This window comes from Ctenocephalides felis, unplaced genomic scaffold (genome assembly GCF_003426905.1).
Source record: "Ctenocephalides felis isolate EL2017-DRISC unplaced genomic scaffold, ASM342690v1 CF-g0.4_SCAFFOLD_03570, whole genome shotgun sequence".
NCBI lineage: Eukaryota > Metazoa > Arthropoda > Insecta > Siphonaptera > Pulicidae > Ctenocephalides > Ctenocephalides felis.
In genome coordinates this window covers 2,016,723-2,040,826 of record NW_020539724.1, presented here as the reverse complement: position 1 = coordinate 2,040,826, position 24,104 = coordinate 2,016,723, and the positions used below count along the sequence as shown (strand labels likewise).

The following is a 24,104-nucleotide window of genomic DNA, read 5'->3' as shown; positions in this document are numbered from 1 at the left end:
TTTAATATTGTTAATGAATTTGGCCATAAGACTATGAGGAGAGATTTGTATGTAAACTCATATATATATATATATATATATATATATATATACATATATACATATATGTATATGTATATACATCTACAAGAGTGTGTTGTGATATGCTAATCGACTAAGATAATCTAGCTTATAGTTTTGTAAAGTTACTTCTGTAAAATAGAACTTTTTGGTGTTAATGTATAATGACGAGGATATATATATATATATATATATATATATATATATATATATATATATATATATATATATATATATATATATTATGAATGTGTGAGTATGGAAAGGAATATGAAATCAGAACCCGTCCGTAAATATGAATTTATTTATTTTGACCAGTATTTTATTTCTGCGAGCTTTTTTCAAATGCAAATACAAATTTTAATACTCAAGATGCAAACTGTATTTCACATTTTGATTTAAATAAGTGTTTTTCGAATTATTCATTAAAATTTATTTTTAGTATATGGTATGGTTGTTGCGCTTATATGAATTATAAGAAAATCTCGTACATTTGGAGAATGTTATGGTATTGTGCGATTTAATTGTTTCTGAGTCTAGTCTAATATTGATATTTTACAATTTCTTGCCGTTGATAAAAATAAATAATTTTCAATATTGGGCGTTGATAAATATCATAAATTGCGTATGTATAGCAAATATTATATGTTAAAACATGTATTATTTTTTTATTAAAATATGTTGCATCACATTGAAGGTCATATTCAAATTTTAACTTGAATTGAATGCAAGGGAATTCTTAAGACTTAACAAGACTATATAAATTGTGTTACAAATAAATAAGTATTTGTCTTCTTGTCTGATTCCTTTTTATATCAAACAGTTGGTTCCAATTTAGTCAAATTCTGCATGATATTTTCAATAAAACAAATGCTTTAAATGCATTTGAATTCTAGTCTTTTGAGGCCATATATTTTGTCCATGCTATTATTTAATTTGCACTTAAAATATGATATTTATCATTGCTCATCTTTGTTACTATACTTTATAATACGTAAAAGGACAAAATCTGAAATTACGCTTAGAGAATTTTCGAATTTTAATTATTTAATTTATTTAATCAAATCACGTATTTTAATATTAAATAGTGATTCTATAAGAAGAAAATTGAAATTTTTATTGAGAAGCGTCATGAAATCAATATTTGAAAAATATTTTTAAATATTTGAAATGGTATGAAATTTGGTTTAACAATTGTTATTGTAACAATAAAATATATAATTTTAGATAGAGCAAACATCTCTATAACTGTTAATTATTTTAAATATGGTGGATGTGAAATGTTAAATCATAGTTAAACCTTTTATAATATTTGTAAGCACTTGTATTACATTTTATAAGAGATATTATATTATTATAAGAATATTGAATCTATATATCACAGAAATTAATTATGTATAAAATATTTTATATGACGTCATAGTTCTATAATAAGATTACAAATATATATGTTTATAACTATATATATATATATATATATATATATATATATATAATAAATGAAGTATTTTTGATAATATGAAATTACTAATAAGCTTTATATACTCTTTGTCCCAGTTACTACAATTTAATTTGATTATTGTAAATTTAGAAGTTTTACTAATCTCTCAAAAGTAACAATTGTGTTCATAGCTTAATAACTTTATATATCATAAGAATTTTCATTTCGGTATTTCATCATTTTAAGTATTGAACAAATATTTTGCTCAAAATCTTCTACCCTACTTAAAGAAAAATATGGTGCTTTGAATTGCCTATTATGTGTACTTAAATTTAAGATCGTTTAAATTTAAATGCCACCCAGTTTATTATTTATGCTAATGTAATAATTATTATTTATAATTAACCATCAGGTCACATTCAATAATACATAATTCATATTTTTATTTATAGATTCAGATATAAACAAATAATAACTAATAGCATAAAAATATTAACACGGTGTCGGTAAATCGATTTAATCTTATTTGCCATATGTTGTATTTTTTATTAAACTCATTACTAAATATTTTATAGCTTATATCGTTATTATAAATCTTGTTCCTTTAAAATTCCTTCAATAGATTAATATGCGTATAGGTTATTTTAGATTACAAAAATTTGTACATAATTAAGCAAATTTGTAATATATTTCACTGCTTTAATTGTATTGCATAGTTTCAAAAAATAAAAACATCACAAATATAAAATTAAATTTTTCGTTAATTATTAATAAATAACAATTTACTTAGATTATTTTTTGATGACGTTATAGAAATTTTAATTATTATTATTTTTAATTATTGCTTATCAGGAATATCATTAAATGGTTGATTTTATTCTGAATATGGGAAATTAGGATTGCAAATCTAATCTTTGCAAATATATTAAAAATAAAATTATTATCGAGGATAAATTATTTAACATTAATTAAAATTTGTACTTAATCATATCAACTAGTTAACAATTGGATTTTTTTCATCAGGTTACTTGTATGTTTATTTGGTGAAACTTATTAAATAAATAATAAAACTTTCATATTTGTATGAAATTTTTAATTATACTATTTACTTCAAAGTTTCGCTGAAACGAGTATAGCAAATATGTAAACTTGAGTAAGACATTTTCTGATGAAAAAATCTTAAGTAGGAGAAATTTAGTATATTTACGTACATATCTATATTTAATACAGTTAATTTTTTAAATTGTCTCGAATATGGTGCAAAACAAACGTGTTTCTATTACTATATTTTCTTGTGAGTATAGTTTTAAAAAAATTGAAACGGAACTGGTTCGCCTCTGGTTATCTCTATTGTACTAGAAAGAATATTTGCCTTCATTCAGGGGTACTCATAAAATGAAAATTGAACGCCTACATCGTCTAAAATGAAATTTAAACGTAATCAGCAATAAATCATGATGTATTTAATGCAAAATTCGCAATATATGTATTAAACTGTTCATCGTATTCGTATAAGATATACGAATGTATCTATAGTACTATGCTTGCGTTCATTATAGTACAAAATAAATATCATGTTACGCGGTACTAGGTAGCAACACGGGACGGCCAATGCGCAGAGTCAACAGATATTCTGGAGACACGTGACCTCAATCGATCCAATGGCAGAGTGCGTCTTTCAGGTCCATTCAACTAAACATTGAGGATTTATACAATGGTTCACAGCTGGGGGTCCGCGGGGAAGTGAGAGGCCCGAGAGGCCCGAGAGCATCGCTTTAACATTTCACTATGCTTCACGCTGTACGCAAGCCTGGGGTCCTAGGACCCTTGATAACAAGAAACAGGTAAATACTTCTTCACTATCAATTTTTACACAATTTACATTAAATTCATAAAAATCAATCTAATACGAATATTAATCCATTTATTATATGTTTATTTTTAATTAATTTATTTTAAACAATAAGTCTACTAATTTTTTCAAAACATTAATTAAAGGTAGAATATTAATTATATTAGTTATAGGTAAAATATTTTTTTTTAGATATTATCTTCTATATATACAAAAATAAGTCGGGTTTTCCTTCCTGACGAAATAACTCCAGAATGCACGAACCGATTTCGACAATTTTGCATTCGTTGGAAAGGTCTCGGGCAAGTGAAATTAGTGGTGCATGGCATAGTGCCCTAATACAAATTGCTGGAACTTCACGCACCGTAATTAAAAAATCGAGTAATGACATTAGTGAGAATTATCAGGTTAAGTCAACGGGCAATTCTTGACGCAAAGAATAATGATGTACACGCACTGAATTTCACCATTCAATCAAAAATTGCTGGTGATTTGGTGACATACCAATGATTCCGACTGGTCTTCCGTTTGACTTCAAACGATTGCAATTTCCAGTTCGCAATAACAAGACTCAAGGCCAATCGCTTAGTGTTTGCGGGATAAATTTCAAATAGATTTTTTAGAAAATCATTGTTTTTCACATAGGCAGTTATACGTTGCCTGTTCACGAGTTGGAAAACCATCCGCTTTGTTTGTGTTAACGTCAGACCAAAAAACAAAAAATGTGGTTTACCAAAGAGCACTACAATGAAACGGATAATTTGCGGATTCACTTACATTTACTTAGAGAAGTTCAACTAAAAAACACTTCATTTTTGTAATAGAAATAAATTCATCACTGTTGTAAATTTCTTCATCTTTCTCACGAAACCATCTGCTGGCGAAACGGAGTTTGTCGGGTTTGCTAGTTATTTATATAATTTACATAAAATATTACTTTAATAATTAAGTATGTAAGTATGTAAAAAAAGTACAATCATCACATAATTTTTATTAAAAATAAACCTAATGCTTAATTATGATATATTAGTTAGAAGCGATAAATCTAAGATTTTAACAATAAACATTATTGCTAATATATATGAAAACAAACAGTATTTTCTTTTAAATAAATGGTGAAATTAAAATTATTATTTTTACAAAATTAATAATGCCATAATCATATAGAAGATTTTTATATTTATCAGTTTGTTGTGTCATTATTTTATTTTATTTTATTCATTAAAATCACTCTCAGATGAATATAATGAATATCTTTAATTTTATTTAAAAAAAATATTCTATTTTTAAAAATACTATTTATTTCCTAAAAATATTGTTTATTTAATTAATTTTTTTAAATATTCCACATTTGGGTTCTATTCTTTAGACCTAAGAGTTTTGAATGGTTCGACTAAAATTAAAAAATGTAACAAAAATTAATTAATGAACAGCAGAAATATTATATATAATTAAACTAATTTGTTTACTACATAATGATTACATTATTTTTACTATTATATACCATTTTCCATTCAAAACAGCCCATGAATCGCAGATCTACGATCATCAATGGATTACCAAGCACCGATACTGCGTTGAATATCCATCTCTATCCGTCTCGCTCTTATCACTATGATCAAGTATAAAGTTAGAAGGGTGCAGATGATATCATCTCTAGTTCGTCTCTGTACGAGACAAGGTAGCTGATTTCGAAGTGATGGAGTTGGTGTTGTGAGTTGTGCGGTAGATGTCAACAATTAAAATATGAATCTGTTATAGGTATTAATGAAAGTATTATTTTAAAATTAATAAGTAATGTCGACGAACTAGGATATGTGATGAATCAAGTGCACGATCGTTAAAATTTCGTTTAAAGTTCGTTTTAACCGTCGAGATCGAGTCAATTTGCTACTGTCATCGGGAACGATGATATAATTTAACGCGGGGGGAGGGGACAAAAATACTACTAGAATCCCGAATAGTAGTGATATGTTACTGTGACATTTCATGTAGGATTAATGGTTACTTTGACGTTTAACACTAAATTCAATCCAAATGCAATTACGAGGTGCAGATGTGATAATGATTATTTTTGATACAGATGGCTATTTGTAAGAACTAAAATATGTTAATTATATATGAGATAATTAATTAAAATCGTGCTTGCATTTTCGATGTGTCAAAATTATGTTAATTTGTGTTCGTTTGCTGATATATGTTCGAAAACTCCAAATGAATTTATTACAATTTGACCTTGATTGCTTTTTATGCAGTTGTAAAAATTCGGATCGTTATTCAAAAATCGTATCTGTTCGTATAAATATAAATTTGAATTTATATGTGTTGAAATTGATATCAATAATAAAATTTACTTTTTTTAATATATACCTTTCAAGTTACTTTCAAAGATTAAATATTTGTTACCGTGGACAAAATTCACATAAATTAGTGTTTACTGCATCAAGAGATTCCTTTATCACTTTCATTTATTAATGAGTCAATTTTCTAGGTTATAGCTGCATTGATAGTGTAATGCAGTGTGGCCAGCTGCATGGGGGCTTCCTCTCATTGTGTCCTGCAATTGTGGACAAATGGTGTCTAGAGGATGCATCGTACTCTGAGAACAAGAAATACGGTGAGACCGAACTCCTCGGTCTCTCCGTCAGGGGAAGGACAAAGAATGGCAGAGGACACACATCCTTACACGGACACCGAAGACCAAATTCCAGCTTCTGTTATCAGCAGTGTCGGAGCTGTAAAGCTGCCTTACTCTTGCACACAAGCTAAGTCGACTCTGTCACAATCCACTGTCAACTCAGGACTTTCCAATGTCAGTTCAATAATTTCAACACCGGTATCTACCAATGATGACAGGAATAGGAGTAGTGGTATTGTGACAACCAGTCAACAAAATGCAGATCAGGACAAGAATAAAATAGAGGCTAAGAAGTTGCCGAAGAAAAGGAAGTTTGATCCAGCAGAATTTCAAGAATGCACTCCATCACAAACTAATGCAATATCTGTTGTGCATTCTCTAGCTGATAAAGTTTCTTCGGAAAATCCTGTAATTGTTATACCTCCCCAATCTACAGCTGTAGATTATTCCTATGTAGCTAAACATTCTAATGTAATAAGTGGTTATCAACATAATTACAATGAGGCAACGGATACCATGACAGAACACAGTCTGATCGAAACCAGATCAGAAATAGATTTGAGTGAATGGAAAGATCATAGGGTCTTAGCTAAACATGAAGGGGTCTATAGGCCTGGTGTTATAAAAAGTGCGGGGGGTTACGGTGAAGTGATTGTAGAACTGGATAACAGGGAAAATAATCCTTTATGTTATCAAGATGTCCTCGGTCTGGGCAAATACAATGTGATAAGCGATGCTTGTCCTCCGACAGAGCAGGTTTCTATCGGTTCTCAAGTTTGCGTTCGGTTTGATGGTACCTTAGTATATCATGAAGGAGTAGTTGTGAAAGTGGTTAGTGGACCTACTAGATTTTTTGTTAGTTTGTTGCATTCACAAGATGAAATTTCTGTGAAGCGTGCCGATATTAGATTGCTCTTGCCTCCTTGGTGGGACGAGTTAAAAGATCTCAGTGTGATATCTAGTGGTGCTGTGATTGAAAATGGTTATAACAGTGATGTTTATGAACAGCAAAGATCCCAGATGGGATTATCGCCTATGCATCCAACGATACAAGTGCATCAACTGGTGCCTCTGATACAAGTAAGTCAATTCAATTTATTGCATTTTAGGGATATTCTCATTTGTAGAAGAAACATATACATCTTCAAAATGTTGTAAGTGGTTATTTAACCATTAACCCATTAATCATATCATGTATCTTGTTTTTGATCTTCCTGTTTTTTTTTATTAGCTGTTAACTTTGTCGGATGAGTCTGAAAAATATTTGATTGAATTATTTGTCTAAAGTTTCCTTGTATTAGCAGTAGTTTAGTATTTCTCTCAAAAAAAAAAATATCTGACTGGTATTAAATGAACGCCATATATTATTAGAATTTTGTATTATAAGTGGAACAAATATTTAATTTACTATTAAATGTAGATAAGAACACACTGCATTCTATATTTTTGCACATACTTTATTTCTTTGTCTAAGTAACACTTTTTGAAATATATAACTTTATAAAATACAGCTAGTGCAATAATGTAAAAAAGAACATACTAAACTCTCTATTTTTGTACTAACTTTATTTTATAAAGTTATATGTTACAATATATGAAATAAACTTTATGAAACGAAGTTGGTGCAAGCTATAAGTTGTATTCAGGAAGTAAACTGTCTTATAACTTTTTGAAATAAAGTTGGCATAAGTTATAAGTTATACTATATGATGAAACTAACTTATAACTTTATGAAAAGAAGTTGGTGCAAGCTATAAGTTGTATTCAGGAAATAAACTACCTTATAACTTTATGAAATGAAGTTGGCATAAGTTATAAGTTATACTATATGATGAAACTAACTTATAACTTTATGAAATGAAGTTGGTGCAACTTATAACTTTATGAAATGAAGTTAGTGCAACTTATAACTTCATGAAATGAAGTTAGTGCAAAAATATAGTGTATATAAGAACACACTACTACTATTATTTTTGCATTAACTTCATTTCATAAAATTATAAGCTACACTTTGTGAAAATCAATTCATTTATACCTTCATGAAGCAAAGTTAGTGCATATATATAGATTGTAGTGATTTATTTTTATTTATTTAATAAATGTATTTATGTTTTTCAAATGTTTTGGCTCTGTGGTAAAAAACCGATCCATTTATAAGGCTAGTTAATTTCATTGCCTGATTAAGAATACCGCAATCAAGTTTGACAGAGGAAATAGCTACATGTGATATATAAAATAAATACCATAGGTCACAAAAATCCATGCCAGTCTTGTATTTATTCAGTATGATATATTATAATACGTGGATCACATGAACAGATCAGGGATGAGAAACTTTGTAATGGAATCTATAAGTTAATAAGAAGTTGAGATTTAATAAAAAATGATACTAAAGGAAAAAGGATAGTCATATTTCTTGTCTAAAAACTCAATATTATTTCTGGGCAAATAGTTACTTACTAGTTTTATCGAAACCAAACCGTAGGCCGATACTCTAATTGTCCTAAAATTGTAGGAGGGATGTTGAATATCTGTAAAATACATTGAAAATTTTTTGAGAAATATTTTTTTTGTGATCCGAAACTTTATAATGGAAAATCTAAAATAATAAAAAATCTATAAAAATCGATAGTTCAATATATTAGGAGTTATATTCTTAAGATAATGGTTCAATGATTGATAGTCATTAGTTTTTTTGTCTACTAACTCAAATTTCAACCCTTTCGACTCGGATGGCTGCTCTCCGGCGGCAAAATTCATATAAATCTGGGAAGGGCAAAATGTCTTAAAATTGTTGGAGGAATATCTGTAGAAATGCTCTTTTCTTATTAACTCTAAACAGCTTTAATATTTGTTAACTCATGTTTTTTTTGTTGAATTACATATCTTTTTTATCTTCAAATCAGGGATGAAAATCTTTAGAATAGGGATAGGGATTAGAATGGGATCTCCGTTATTCATTTTTTGAAAGTTAATAAAAATGATCATTAGGTACATATTTGATCATTTGATCTTTCATCTAAAACTGTTACTTTTATCGTAATATCCTTGTTGGAAAAATAGTTATGAATTCTATCGATTTTTTTAGATTCAAAGTTAAAATACCCTAAATGCCTCGAGGTCGTTATAGGAATAGCTAGAGTTTTATTTTTTTATATCTTGGCTAAAGAAGTATTTTTGTTGTTTCGATTGTTTCACGTTATTTTCTCTATTTTATTTAAAAATACTTTGATTATTGATACGAAATCTTTAGTTTTCGAGAAATACGAGTTCTATTTATAATATTTATTTCATCTACTTGCCCGCATGATTTACATATTCAAATGAAACAAAAGTCGGCTTGTGATGGCAAAAAATGTTAAACATTTAATCTTAGTCAACTTAAAATAATTTTAATGATTGAATATCCATTAATAAATGATTGATTATAAATTGTTTATATTTGTCCATAAAGAACTATTCTAAATTTTCACTTTTTCCAACTAAGCAATTGTTTTCAAAAATTAATAGGATATCTGAACGTTTCGAGTCTCAATTTGAACCTTCTTCAGTGGATAAAGCATCCAAATTATTTAGAAAAGTCCATCTATAGTTTTTTAGGAATCTTTCAAAAAATCAAATGTCTATTTGCTGTTGACTTTAGGTCCAAACCAGCATGTTAAGATGTATATAATTATATACTTGCTAAAATTTTTATTTATCCAGCCTTCTGAGCAGCATTTATATTACAACTGGTTCGTTTATTTTTAATACATATTAATTTTTCTAACGAACACTGGCAGCATTTGTTCGTTGCATTGAAAAGTCCGATAAATGCAATCAATATGATAGATGCATGCGCATTATCAGAATAATATATGCAATATATGTAGGAATATCGATAAAAACCTCATTGCAAATATCTAACAGATACTTCTTTGTACGTTATAATAAAATGACTGATTATCTACGGAATTGGGACTAATAGCAGTATAGTACCTATATAAATGCAAGCTGCTGAGATTTGTATCAATATTTTAAAAATGTAGCAAAAATAATATAAATATAACATGGCAATTCAATACACTACAATTGAAATATTGAATGGGACTATAGGACTAAAGATCCTGTTTTTTTGTTGCAAAGGGTTGATTTGAAAAAGTTTCAGTTTCCTAAATAACTTTGTTCTCAAGCAACCTGTATATTTCATATATGAGAATATCAGATACACTTGTGAAAATACAATTATTCCAAAAGAGAAAAAGTTAGTATGAAGAAGATATGAGTAGGAGGAGTGATCTTCAATACTTAATGTTAATGTATGAAAACCCTGGACATATTATTATATAAATCTATAGACAATCTGTTGTGATATAATGCTTTATAACTTAGAATTAATGGAAGACAACCCAATGGCTGTCCATTTTCTTTATGATGGGATTAGTATTAGATATTCTATTAGAGATGTACTACATATATGCAGCGATGTCCTCAGAAGCTTTTCATTTGAAATCATACTTTATCACTACTGCTTGATATCAAGCTGCCCGAGACCAGTATAAAAACTGGATTTTGTGGTTCAAGACTAATGCTGCTACTACAGAGTCACAGTTAAATATTGATCTAAAATACTAATTTATTCTGCTTGCAGTTTTTATTTTAATTTTTGTTGCAAAGATATTTTGCTTGTCATGACTCCAATAGCCCGAAGGAATTGTAATAAAATAAAATTAAATCGCGTATTTCAAATGCGCAAATCCGCGAATCTTTTATTCATTTTTTTTTAAGTTTGTGTTCATCGATATCAAACGCCGTGCAGTAAAAAATACTGAATATTTTTGTTAATTTTTTTTTATAAAATCTTAATTTTATAGTGGATATAAAACGTTTATATACTACTAGTTTGCAAAAATCATCGTTATATATGCATCTTTTATGTTTAAAAAAAATCTTTGTCAATGGTGCCTTCATTCTACTTGTTTAATATCATTATCTTATAATTCGATTTTCATGTAGACTCTTGTTTCAAAATATACATTTTCCACAATTTTCCTCCATTTAATTCTAAATGCTAAGCAATCGTAAAGGCGATTCCAATTTCAGTGTATCGTATTTCAGAATTAAAATATTATAAATATATTATCCAGTAGCTTTGTTCCAAGGGCGCTTTGTCATTCGATCTTATCATAATAATTAACATAATTTTATTTAATTTCTATGTAGTCTCTTAAACCCATCATGGTGTGATGGTTAAGGACGTGGACAAGCACAAACTAATTTCGGGTTCGATCTCAATTTCGGGCAGCTCGGTATCAAAAAGAATGATATAAAATGTGCAAATCTCAAATATAACCTCAAGCGAAAATTGCCTTTTATGTGCATTGCTAGTAAGATAGTATTTTAAAAAGTAGAAACTATAATGATGCATTCTATTACTAAAACCATTTTTGTCCATCTCGGATAAAATGGCAGATAGGGCAGGAACATGCTGAGATACTAATTTTTAAGAAAGCAATTTACAAATAAATTGTTTTTTCCTCATTTGGACATTGGCGCATGAAGCAACAACTAATCTTCGTCGGGCTCAAAAGGGGAAAAAAAGGTTTTGTAAAAAATGCAAATCTTTTCTTTTTACTGATGGATCTTTTAGTCTGTTTTTGGCAATTATTCCTTGCACACTTGTAATATTTATCGGTAAATAAGAAGGGACTTATATTTGTTGCAAAACCCTTTTTTTCTGTTTTGATTTTAAGATAAAAGCCAATCATCCTTGACAGGTTTTAATTATTTTTTTTAGACCTGTAATGCTTGCGAAATAATACTATACCATTTTATCCATTGTGTAGTATTCCACTTTGTTCGAAAGTGAACAAAAATGAATAAATATTGATCGAAGTCAGTCGTACTGGCATAAGTTCATTGATTTTAATAGAAAATAATTACAAATAATAATAAGTTAGATCCAAAAACTATGAGAAAACCGTCCTCAAAATAACGCACCTTTTGCTGGTGCGATACGCTTTGGAAATTGCTACAGGACTGTGGCAATGACGCTCAACATCTGGCAGGATGAGGATTTTTCACAAGGATTCCAAAACTACCCAAATAATTGGATAAGGTTACTGTGTTATTTTGCCCATACATACCTACCATTTTGTCTGTATTTTCCTTTTAGTCTACGCATAAAGAAGAAGAGAGGTTGACCGTTGAGTTGCCATGTCGAGAAAAACTAGTTTAGGATTGTACAGTAGCAAACACAGCTCACAAAACAAAAATGTTTTTTTGTTACAATATGCATCTTTTTCTACAATTTTTCTCCATTCCATTTCAAATGCTTAAGCAATCGCAAACGCGATCACTTCCCATTTCAATGTATCGTATTTCAAAATTAAAATATTCATTACCATAGAACAGCTACTGCATGCGCTGCAATGAAATCACATAATTAATAGAATTTTGCATGACACAATCTTTGGATCTGCAATCTGCAATATTAGTATTTAGTATGGTACGGTTTGGTATAGGAATGTTTAATGCTAACAAATCATGCTGCTTAGATGTAGACGTCACGAACTTACTTTTCAATCATAAAGTGTAGGCTGGGATCCTGTTACACAGAACAGAATAAATGGAAAAACAAATAATTTACGTTATTCAATACTTCAACTAATAATCACCTTTTTTTCAACTTAAGCCACATACGTAGGGGAAAGTCCCCGAGTGCCGGACACCTAAGGTTAATAAATAAATCAAAAAAATATTTTACGAAATGTTTATTAAATTATGACTTATGTTAGATAACAAAGTTAGAAATCAAACTAAATTAACAAAAACGCAATCTTTGCTAAAACATAATTAATACTATCAATCAAACTTTGGTAACAAAAAATGTGATTTTACGAAGTGGCACCTAGTACCGGACATTTCAAAATAACCAGCATTGAAGACATATGTAGCCATCTCCACACTCTGGAATATCTGACGAATATTCTTAGATATTGCAAAAAAATCTCTATTTATCCATCCTTTTGGCTGGGCCACACCGATGCTCTCAGCTGGAGCATTCGTCATAAGATTTTCATTCTTTGATTAGAAAATACGAAAAATGGGGGTATGTAGTGACCGAAAATTTTTGCATATCTTCACGTTTTAAAGGTTTCTGAATATTTTGGCATACCTCAGAAAAAATGTATGAGTGTGTGTGTGTTTTGTATGGAACTCTATACAGTATATTTGTTCAGATATTAGATTGAACATCATGTATTATTAAAATACTTACTGTACACAGCCGATTGTAGTATATAAATATAAATAAATATATATATATATATATATATATATTATTAGAATTGATTGTTTCTACCAAAATGGTCTAAAAATAGTCTCATTACCGTATTTTTTCAAATTAGAATTTCATGGTCCCATTCTCTCTGACTATTACCTTTGAGAGCAAAAGCTCACTGGGCACGGATTACGTGCACGTGAATCAAATTTGAATTGATATTTAAATATAGTGCAACAAGCGCTTATTAACTTTGCAATTTTGATTAATAACATATATAAAGCAGTTAAAGTAATAACTTCACTGTAACACAAAGTCGAGAAAATTGATATTTGTTGTAAATATTTAATTTATTACAACATTAACGAAGATATAATTATTAACTTCTCGGTTATTGGTAAAAGGTAAAAGTACACGAAATGTGTTATAAGGTTATAATGATAATTAAATTGCAATAATTATTTTAAAGTATGAATTTATTTATTAATTTTATTAATTGAGATGCTTAGGGGGAAAATCTTCTAGTGGCGGACACCTAAGGTTATTTATAAATAAATAAAAAAATATTTTACGAAATGCTTATTAAATTATGATTTATGTTAGATAACAAAGTTAGAAATCAAACTGAATTAATAAAATCACAATCTTTGTTAAAAAAATAATTAATACTTTCAATCAAACATTGGTATCAAAAAATATTATTTTAGACAGTGGCACCTAGTACCGGACATTTCAAAATAACCTGCGTTGATCACATTTGTAGCCTCCACACTCTGGAATGTCTGCATATGTGTTTTTAACGAATATTATATGATATTGCAAAACAAGTCACTTATCCCCCCTTTTGGCTGGGCTACATCGATGCTCTCAGCTGGTGCATTCACCATAAACTTTTCATTCTTCGACTAGGAAATACGAAAAATGCAGGTATGTAGTGACCATTAGCACTCATACAGAACAAAATTAAACAATTGGAATAAATTACGTATATTCTCACAAGAAATATCGAAAAGATTTATATTTGCTTAAATAATACGTGTTAAATAGACTGTCCGGTACTTGGTGCCGTCCGGCGTTACGGGACTTTTCCCTATATATATATGTATATGTGTATCAATACATAGTAACAAAATACATCTAGTTAATAAAAAGAAAAACTGAGGTCTTCTTGTTGATTTTTTTAAATCAGATATCCATACATTTCGAGATCCAGTTTGACTCTTCTTCAGTGGATAAAACTCACAATTAAAAAAAAAATCAATGCCATAAACCTACAACAAAATACAATGAACTAAATACAACAAACAAAATACTTGATTAAAGGTAGTATTTTTGAAATTAAATAGATAATTTTAAAAATACTACTTTCAAAATTTAATTTTGCAAATTAAATAGATAAATGCTTTACTTTTTCACAAGTAGGACTGTTGTTATCAAGCCTTTTGTTCCTTGCATGTTTTTTTTTTAAATAATTCGTATATTTCCACTGAAGAAGAATCATACTGGTATTAGAAATATGTGTTTGTCTTATTAATTTTTTTAAAAACACAATATTGTATTTATTTTTATTACTGAATGGCTGCCTGGTATACTTACCTATAATAGTTTGTATATGCAATAGAACCTCGTTAAGACGATTTTGCTATAAGATTTCTTGCTTAATATTCTACTCCAGGTCGATGTTTTTGGATATAAATCGTCTCTATCCCGCATAATACGCCTTTTAACCCGTCTCTGAGAAAGGTGGTTTTGAGCCCCGGTTCAGGTGTCGTTATGGTCCCAATGACAATTGAATAAATAAAAAATTCTTAAAGTTTCTCAAAGTATCGAATGTTTTTTATGAGCAAGATTTTAATTCAATTAAGTAGAGTTCGATTTATTAAAGTCAAACTTTGAAAAGATTATAAAAATATCAATAGAGATTAAATGAATGACCATGATTTATTTTGTTTTTAATCCTGCGCAAGTATTAGTGGTCAGGGCTATGGGATTTTATTCAGAAGTTGCTTTGATTACTTCTCGGGCAGCTTGACGTCAAGCAGCGGTGACATTGGTTTCACTTGGAGATATAGATAGCAATACTTTTCCAAGTGAAAATAGCCCTTACCTGCATTGCTGCATCAATAAATGAACAATCATCAATATTACAGAAATTGTAATGAAAATGATCATTTAACTTGGACAACTGTTTGGGAAGAGATCAGCACAACAGCTTATAGGAATCATTAAGTTCTGATTGTTATTAATAATAAATATAAATACACGTATAAAAAGAATCCTGCACAAGTGCATGAAATAACTTTTTCTGACCACTGTAACACCAGAGCGTGTAAATCGATTCTACAACCATCCGATATCTGATGTTTCATCGCAATGATTAATGCCTTATCATCGGTCATGACGTTTCATCAGTTACATGTATGTAATACCTTTCCATGTAATGCATTTTATTTTTTTGAAAATAATTTCAGATATTTTAAGATGAACAGTTTCACATGTCTGTACGTTATCATCATTTTATCCGGTTAGAGGCGCGCAAGGTTAGAGAATGCCCGCAGTTTAGTCACGTAGGCGTTGCTAATACAGATTTTGAATAATTCAACACAATCTATATGCCATTTTAACATCGATTAGAAACCATCGAAGATAATAATAATTCTAGCCCAGGAGACGAATCACTTCTAATCCATCAGGAGTTCATCCGCCTCCTCCAACAAAGCTCGATTCTATAAACTCTTCTTAGTTTTCAACAATAAAACCGTAGATGCTTCTCTATGGAGTGAAATCTAGTTTTTTTACGTACATTTTCTTGCTAATTTTACAGTAGCTTACGAGATATTACTGTATCTTCATTCCTATTTTAAGGAAATATAAAAGTTTTTAATGGACCTGCAATATAATTCAGTATTGCCTATATTATTTTTTTTAAACCCATCAGAACATAATCACTATAGAAATACTTATGATACTTTGTAAACAATTATTGATTGTAATAAGTACTTTCTTATAATATACATATTTGGTGTATAAAATTGTATCTGAAACTACTTACCTACTTGCTACTTATATCTTTTTTAAGTAACCTCATAAACAGAAAATTATTAATTTAAAATTATTATTTGCATCATAAACGTAAATTTATATTACCAAATAAGTCTATGCCTTATTAGTTGTATTTACGGACCAATTTAACATTCATAAATTTTGGAATACATTGATTTTGAGTAAAATAATAGAATTTCGAGTCTGATTTATTACATTTCTGCAGCAATATTACAAATCCACAGTCGAATCGTATGAACGTTCTTCGACCGAAAGCGAAAATGTAATTTAACAATACTTTTCATGGGTCAAAGAACTTGAAGCTGCAGGATATTGTACTCGTGATTTTAACGAATACAAGATCTTATTTGTTATTTACTATTTGTTATCAAAAATATCATGTAGTTTGCTAATTTATTACTTATTAAAAATAATGCTTTATAAATGTACATTCTAATTTATTATTACTTTAATATGAATCATAAACTGTTTCATTTACTCACTAATGAATTGTTTATCGCGCTTTAAATTTGTTTTGTATTATAGTTATAGAGTCTATAATACAATTCTGTATTTGATATTTCTACCACTATCGTCATAGGTCTCTATATAATTTAACAAGATGCAGTTGCATGATTATATTTTAAGGTCAGCAACTTGTTACCGTTGCCGGATTCATTTTTTTATTTGAAAAAATTATGGATGTAAAAAATATGATTTTATCAAGTTGAAGCAGTGTTTCACGTTGATAAATTTCAATTTTTAAGGATGAAATTTTATTAGAAACTAGATGACCCGACAGACGTTGTCCTGTACCCATGTCTACATTTTTCAAAAATGTTGAAAATTTAATATCCGAATCTTGTGTTGGCGCCCCCTAAGGCGTGCACTCGTATTTTTCGCATGCATCGCATTAAAGGTAGGCTGATTAATACTTAATTTCATATTTTAAGTGAATTAATTTGTCATATTTGTTCATATGTGTATAATTAATCTCAGGGCCGGATTTAGAAATTTGGCGCCCCGGGGCACTGACAAAAATGCCGCCCCATCCCTGAAATTTTACGAACTTTCGAACTTTTTTTTAAAGCAATCGCGCTGCTTCAGCTGCGAGGGATAAAATATAGAAGCGCGTAAGCGCCGCGTCGCAGTCTAACGGATAAACAATGTTACAGAACTTATATAATGTAAACAAAATGTATACTTATTATTATAATATCTTTAAAATATCTGATAATTTAATGTGTCTATGTCTTATGATCACTTTTGTCCGCCAAATGTTTCTTTTTCAAATTTTTTTATTGAACCATCGAAACCGCTAAACCTGCCCCCCATAAATTTAAGCAGTTATTTATTCTGTAAATTTTTTTGAATGTTATTGGTCGCTTTTTTCTCAAAAACTCAATTATTATTTTTGGCATTTTGGTGCGTATCTTCAAAACAGTTGGACCTGCCTTGACCAATAACTAATCGCACGTCTCCTTATCAATAGTAATTGAATCATAAATCGGTTGATCCGTGTTCTCGAAATCGACTTGAATAATTAAAAAATATTAGATTTGTATTGATGGGGAGACGTGCTGATTAGCTTTTGGTACAGGCAATTACGAAAAATGGTAATTGAGTTTCGATATTTCTTCTCTGAAACAGCTACGTAGCGCGATTGCTTAGTAAAAAGTTCGTAATTTTCGAAAAATTTCAAAATACAAAAAATGTGTTTTAGAAGTCTTTTTTTTTCATTTTTCAATAAAATTCTAAGCTCTTCATAAAATGTAATTTTCAGTAAGGGATGTTTCAGTAATTTGTCTTAAGGAAAAATGACATGAGTCACTAGTTTAAATTTTTTTTTTCGACGCTATAAGCTTGGAAGTGCACAAATACGTCATTTTAAGAGGTCTCGAGAACTGAAGAACATATTTTTCTTAAACTTTCACCTTGTTTACGGATCTTTATATTAGCCAAATTGCCAAATTTGATAACTTAATAACCAATTTGATAATTTACGTTCGGAGAGGGAGGCTAGGCAAAATAATAAATTTTAGTTAACATTTATTTCAACCCAAATTTTGCATTGCAATCGCGTATTATGTTTTGTTAATTATATTTCTTGAAATAAAAAATGTTGTTAAAAAGTTGATTATATTGTATAGAATTTTTTTCTCACTATCCAAATTTTGCCGCCCCCCAAAATTTGCCGCCCTGGGCAGTAGCCCCGATTGCCCCTACTGTAAATCCAGCACTGATTAATCTGCCATACACATACTGTATTTTATATTATTTTAATTTCTAGCACATCTCAGCTGCTTTTCGGCAATAATAATGTAGATATTTAATTTTTCTTATTGATAATCATAAATTTATTATACATATTCTAATATTGCCTAGGTTCATAAGTAAATTGAAATTTTTGGCAGTTGTTAGTTTTCATTTATTTTCAATGCAATCAATGACATGTCGTTTATTGCAATTTTTTCCATTTATTTCTACAATATTGCACATGCATCCCAGTACTTTATAATCACATACATCTTAGAAAATTTCCTTAACAAACTTCAGAAAGATTTATCAAAAATCAAATAATCGTTTAGAAGGAGTATACAGCGAGTGCTTGTAATTTAATATGAACTTTATATAATAGCAATAAAGCTCAAATCGTTTCTACGTTTTAGTTAGAAAACGTTTGTATGAGAAAAAGAAAAGGGCTGTTTTTAGGGTTTTCCCGGCAATTATTCGGGTTCACCTTTTTCTTGCCGTAAGAACCATCCTTGGACTTCAACGAACATTTTAAAAAAAGAATTGGCCAAATTGGTACAGGCGTTGTTGAGGTATGCGCTTACCAACACATTTTGCGATTCATCTTTATATATAAGAAGATTGAGTATAAAATTTAATGAATTTTTATGCACATCCTATTTGTCGAATTAAATAATTAAATGAATATAAACAATTACTTATTTAGTGCATTTTGGAATCAAACAAGGGTCACAGTTCTAAAATTACAATTACAAATGCAAACGAGACAAAATATGTAACAATTTAAAATTCATAATAGGAAAATCCAAAATCTCTATAATTTATTTTGATACAAAGATCTTTATAGAGATATCCCACAAGGTTATTTAAACTAGTACTAGTAGTCGGTACGATAAAATCAAATCTTTTCCCGTTTTCGTTAATGCATAAACGTATTCATTTGAACGTTCATTTTTACGTATAAACATGTTTTTTCTATATCAGAACGAAAAAAAATGTGTACATAAAGATTCAGAAATACTGGTTTAGGCCATTTATGTTCAGTTTATGATGAATCAACCGCACGACGAACGCATTCAAGGACGAGTCTTCGAAACTCGCTGCATTACGAACACAAGAGAAAAAAGCACCGAAAATAGCAGTATCATGGCCGAAAGGAATACCTCATCTCATTACCGTGACAAAAGGTGAACTATGCAGTCGGACAGATTTTTTGTTTTGTTTCCGAACATAGCAACTGGAATACACAGTACGGCATCCGAAATGAAATGGACAATTGATTCGAAATAAAAAAATAAGAGTAAAAAACATAGTAATTCGACTGACTTTCTTTGTGACTATCCCGTCCATCGATGGAATTACAAAAACTGTCGGTGAATACGAAAGTAATAGAGTAAATAAAATGCATGTATTGGATAAAGGTCGTTGGTATGTAAAAATGGGAGGAATTGAATTTGAATCAAAATGGAAATGGAAAAACGATGGATTAACATTTCAATACTTATAACTTGGCATCAATATTCAACTTAGATTTTTTGTAAATATTAATATAGGGGGAAGTCCTCAAGTGGCGGACACTTAAGGTTATTTATAAATAAATCAAAAAATATTTTACGAAATGTTTATTGAAATATGTTTTATATTAGATAACAAAGTTAGAAATCAAACTAAATTAACAAAACCGCAAACTTGCTCAAAAATAATACTTTCAATCAAACTTTGCCATCAAAAAATATGATTTTAAAAAGTGGCACCTAGTACCGGACATTTCAAAATAACCCGTATTGATCACATATGTAGCCATCTCCACGCTTTGGAATGTCTGCATATATGTCTTTGACGAATATTCTTAGATATTTCAAAAAAAGTTACTATTTATCCACCCTTTTGGCTGGGCTACACCGATGCTCTCAGCTGGAGCATTCATTATATAATTTTCATTATTTGACTAGAAAATACGGAAAATGGGGGTATGTAGTGACCGTTAGCACTCATACAGAATAAAATTTAATAATTGGAATAAATTACGTAAATTTTCACAAGAGATATTAATATATTTACTTCCGGCGCTAAGGGACGTCTTAGTGTTCGGTGCCAAGGAACAGACATTTTCGTTCATTTCATGGCATCTACTAAAATTGGTTAAAAGATCTAATGATATTCTACCATTTTACGGATAACAATCAAGAACTACTTTTATTTTTGAATGCCACTAAAATATAAATGCATAAATACACTAGAATTACTTCAATTGATATTTAGGTAACTCGCTTAGTATACTCGCTCAAATAATACGTGTTAAATAGAGTGTTCGGCTTTAGGTGCCGTCCGGCGTTACGGGACTTTCCCTTATAGCAATTATTAATCCTTGTATAGCATTATAAATCCTTTTTCTACTGCGGTGTTATCCACAGTGCTTCACCAGTGGCTCACCATTCTCTGTTTTCTGAGGTCATCTTAGAAATATTTTTATCAATCATGGGAGATCTGTAATCTCCCTGGCCGAGGTCCACAATACTCGAAATATCAAATTTTGGATTTGTAGATCAGAACTCAAAAATGATCAAGAAAGATCAGTACTGTTTTCATGATTTTCAATTTCAACTATATCGATTTTTCAGAAAGCAACCCAAACGGTTGACCTATTTCTATGTGATGATTTATTATTACAAATTCTGTGATACTAATGAATTATTCATTGATACAGCTATACAGGGTGAGAGATATTGAACACAAATATGGAATAATACTTTATTTTAACAGCAGAATAATGTTCAAGTAAGTCAAGTTCGTTCAAGCTTCAATATGTATGATATAAAATTAAATTTGTTTCATTAAAATTTATTATTTAATCACGATTCCGGATCATATGCATACATGTTTCTAAGTCTGCTTTGAATGTTAAAATTGTTGCATATCAATGCCATTTGCATCTCCTTGAAAATTAATCAGAGTTATATGCAAGCAAACTGAATTATTGAAAATTAAACTATTACAAAAATATTAAAATTTTTTTACTGAACAAATGACATATAAATTTATAAATTAAAGAAAAAACCTGAAAAACCTATGACCAATTGTATAAAGTTTGAGCAAAAATAGTGTTTACCTAGTGAAATGCTCTAATAGACCTATATAGTTGATATAGTTACCGATTTTATCAAAACATTAAATAGTTATATTATTTAAATGTTTAAAACAGTCATAATATATTTAAAAAAATATTTTGTTTTCTCTCCATTTAATTCAATCTTTTACTATTACCTTTGCTAAAGAAATATGCTTGATCTCGTTTGTATACATGTGGATTTTAATTTATACTTAGTTTATGCACACGTGGATCTTAATGGGCTGCTTGAAAGTTCTAAAAGAAATTATATAATCTTGAAAAATATGGTTAGTTTTTTATGGCTTATGTTGTTCAGAGGAGTGGTTAGTTAATAAAGCTAAATTTGTCGTTTCAACCTTCGAAAATAAAAGGCCATGTTAATGAAAAAGCATGCAGGTGTGGGTTTATTGCTGTTAATTATTACATAAAGTGAAACATTTATAAAATATTAACTAAAATGTATTGGAATAAATATGCCAAAAATTGATTTAGAATTAACTTTTTCCTGTTCGTTGCATTGGCCATAGTTTTAGGAAGATTTATGTTGCTTAGAAAATAGGAGTAAAAGGTCATCTTTAATATAAATTTTTATAATATATATAAAGGTCATCTTTAATATTTGTAGGTACATATCATGTATAGCCAGCTTGTTGAAGAGTTTTATTGTAATTTGTTTGTTTGACCCAGGAATTGTCGACCACAAAAGTAATATGCCAATTATTATTGTTGAAATATCGTATTTTTTTAAGATTTTCTCCACCTAGTCTTTTACCTTTACTTTTACTTCTTTATCTATCTGGCCTTTTACCTTTACCTCTACCTCTACCTCTATCTAATCCTTTACCTCTACCTCTACCTAGTCCTTTACCTTTTAATTTGGAACCTTTTGTTTTCTTTCTGTAGGAGTAAATATCCTTTAATTTATTACATTTTATAATATTTAAAAATTCATATAGCATACGATTTACATTTCGATTCCTAATTGTTACGTTGAGAGACATAACAAAGCCATTGTTTATATGATTTATTATGCACCGCTTATATCAAGCAACTTACATTGTAATCCTTTTCAAAAATGCAAAAATGGTGAGATAGTACGTGAGCACTTTACAATATTGCTTTTGAATTTTAATTATTTGATATAACTGTTATAATAGGATGAAATATAATTAAAAGATTCTGAAACAGTTTGGAAAAATACTGGTTCAAATATATTGATATATAACTCCATGTAGTGTAGATGGAAATTTATTGGTTATTTACATGTTGTTAAGCGGGCTTTACTTTTAGAAGTGAACAACTAGTTCAATTAAAACACTCCGCTACCCCCTCTACCAGGGGTAGCAACCATTCCGTGTAAAGCTTAATGCCCTGAAGTTTTGTCACCTTCATGGCCAATATAATAAAACGCAAAGACGTCCGAACAATGGTTCTAAGTGAAAATGCCAATGAGGGATTAAAATTTGACTCACACATTTATCCAATTTTGTGACAAACAATTCAGAATGACTTCAAGCATCTAGAAAATTACCTAATCTGATTTTCTGGCGAAAACATTAACTCCTTCTTCGGGAAGTTAAGAATTACCACAAGAAGACAGCTTTCACAGAGTCGCTCAGCAAGGATACTCTTTATTAATGAAATTTGCAAATTGGAATTTGTATTGAACAATTTAATTTTTTGGAAGTTATTCGTCACATCGCTTTAGTGCATAAAGTGGCTTTTATTACATATCACATCCTTTCCCAAGTTTCAATATAAGTACTCCAATTCAAAAATTAACATATTATAAGCTTCTCTAAGAATTTGTAAGAAAAAGTTCTAATGTGCAATAATGCAATAATGTCTAATATGAAAAACGTTAATACAAAAACTAGAAAAACCATTTTCACACTCCATCGCTGCACTTTAATCAGATAGAACTTTTAATGATGCGAAGTTTTTGCCGCGTTAGAGCATTGGCAGAGTTTTCTCATTTTGTAATTTCATGAAAGAGAACTAGAACATCAAAGCAATTGGTTCTATTTTTGGACTAGTGTTTGGAACATTAAGTCATGCAGTAAGTAGAAGAAATATTAATACATAGGAAAAATAGTTAATAGATATAACTCTAAATTAATTTATGTAATAGTCTCTACTAGAGCGTAATTGGCTATTGATATCTATGTCTTTTAATACTATTTAGACCACGTCGCTCTATATAATTAATCTTTAGAAACAACCATACTTAAATTTACAAGTCATGTCGAATATATATGGCTATAATTTTTTTTCTAAAATTCTCTATCTCTTAGGCAACTCCTTTGCAATTCCGGTGATTGCAAATAGTAAATTACTCATTGCATACTGCATGATACTGATATGGAAAATCAAAACCACTATGATACAAGAAACAAGAAACTGTATTGACAATGAGTGCATTATTCATTTTTGCAACATTCTGCTAGA

The 24,104-nt window shown here is 29.4% G+C and overlaps 1 protein-coding gene across 4 annotated transcripts in view; it reads left to right on the top strand.

The window, feature by feature from the left end:
• Positions 1-5,041: 5,041 nt before the first annotated feature.
• The window catches only part of LOC113383295, a 69,447-nt gene continuing 50,384 nt past the window's right edge, over positions 5,042-24,104 (top strand). For 3 of the 4 annotated variants that reach the window (XM_026621555.1, XM_026621557.1, XM_026621558.1), the window contains exons 1-2: positions 5,042-5,114; positions 5,845-7,071. In XM_026621555.1, the coding sequence (XP_026477340.1) occupies positions 5,941-7,071 (1,131 nt within the window). In that variant the 5' untranslated portion in view covers positions 5,042-5,114; positions 5,845-5,940. Of the gene's footprint in view, positions 5,115-5,278; positions 5,447-5,844; positions 7,072-24,104 lie in introns of those variants that run through there. The other variant, XM_026621556.1, reaches the window with a different exon arrangement.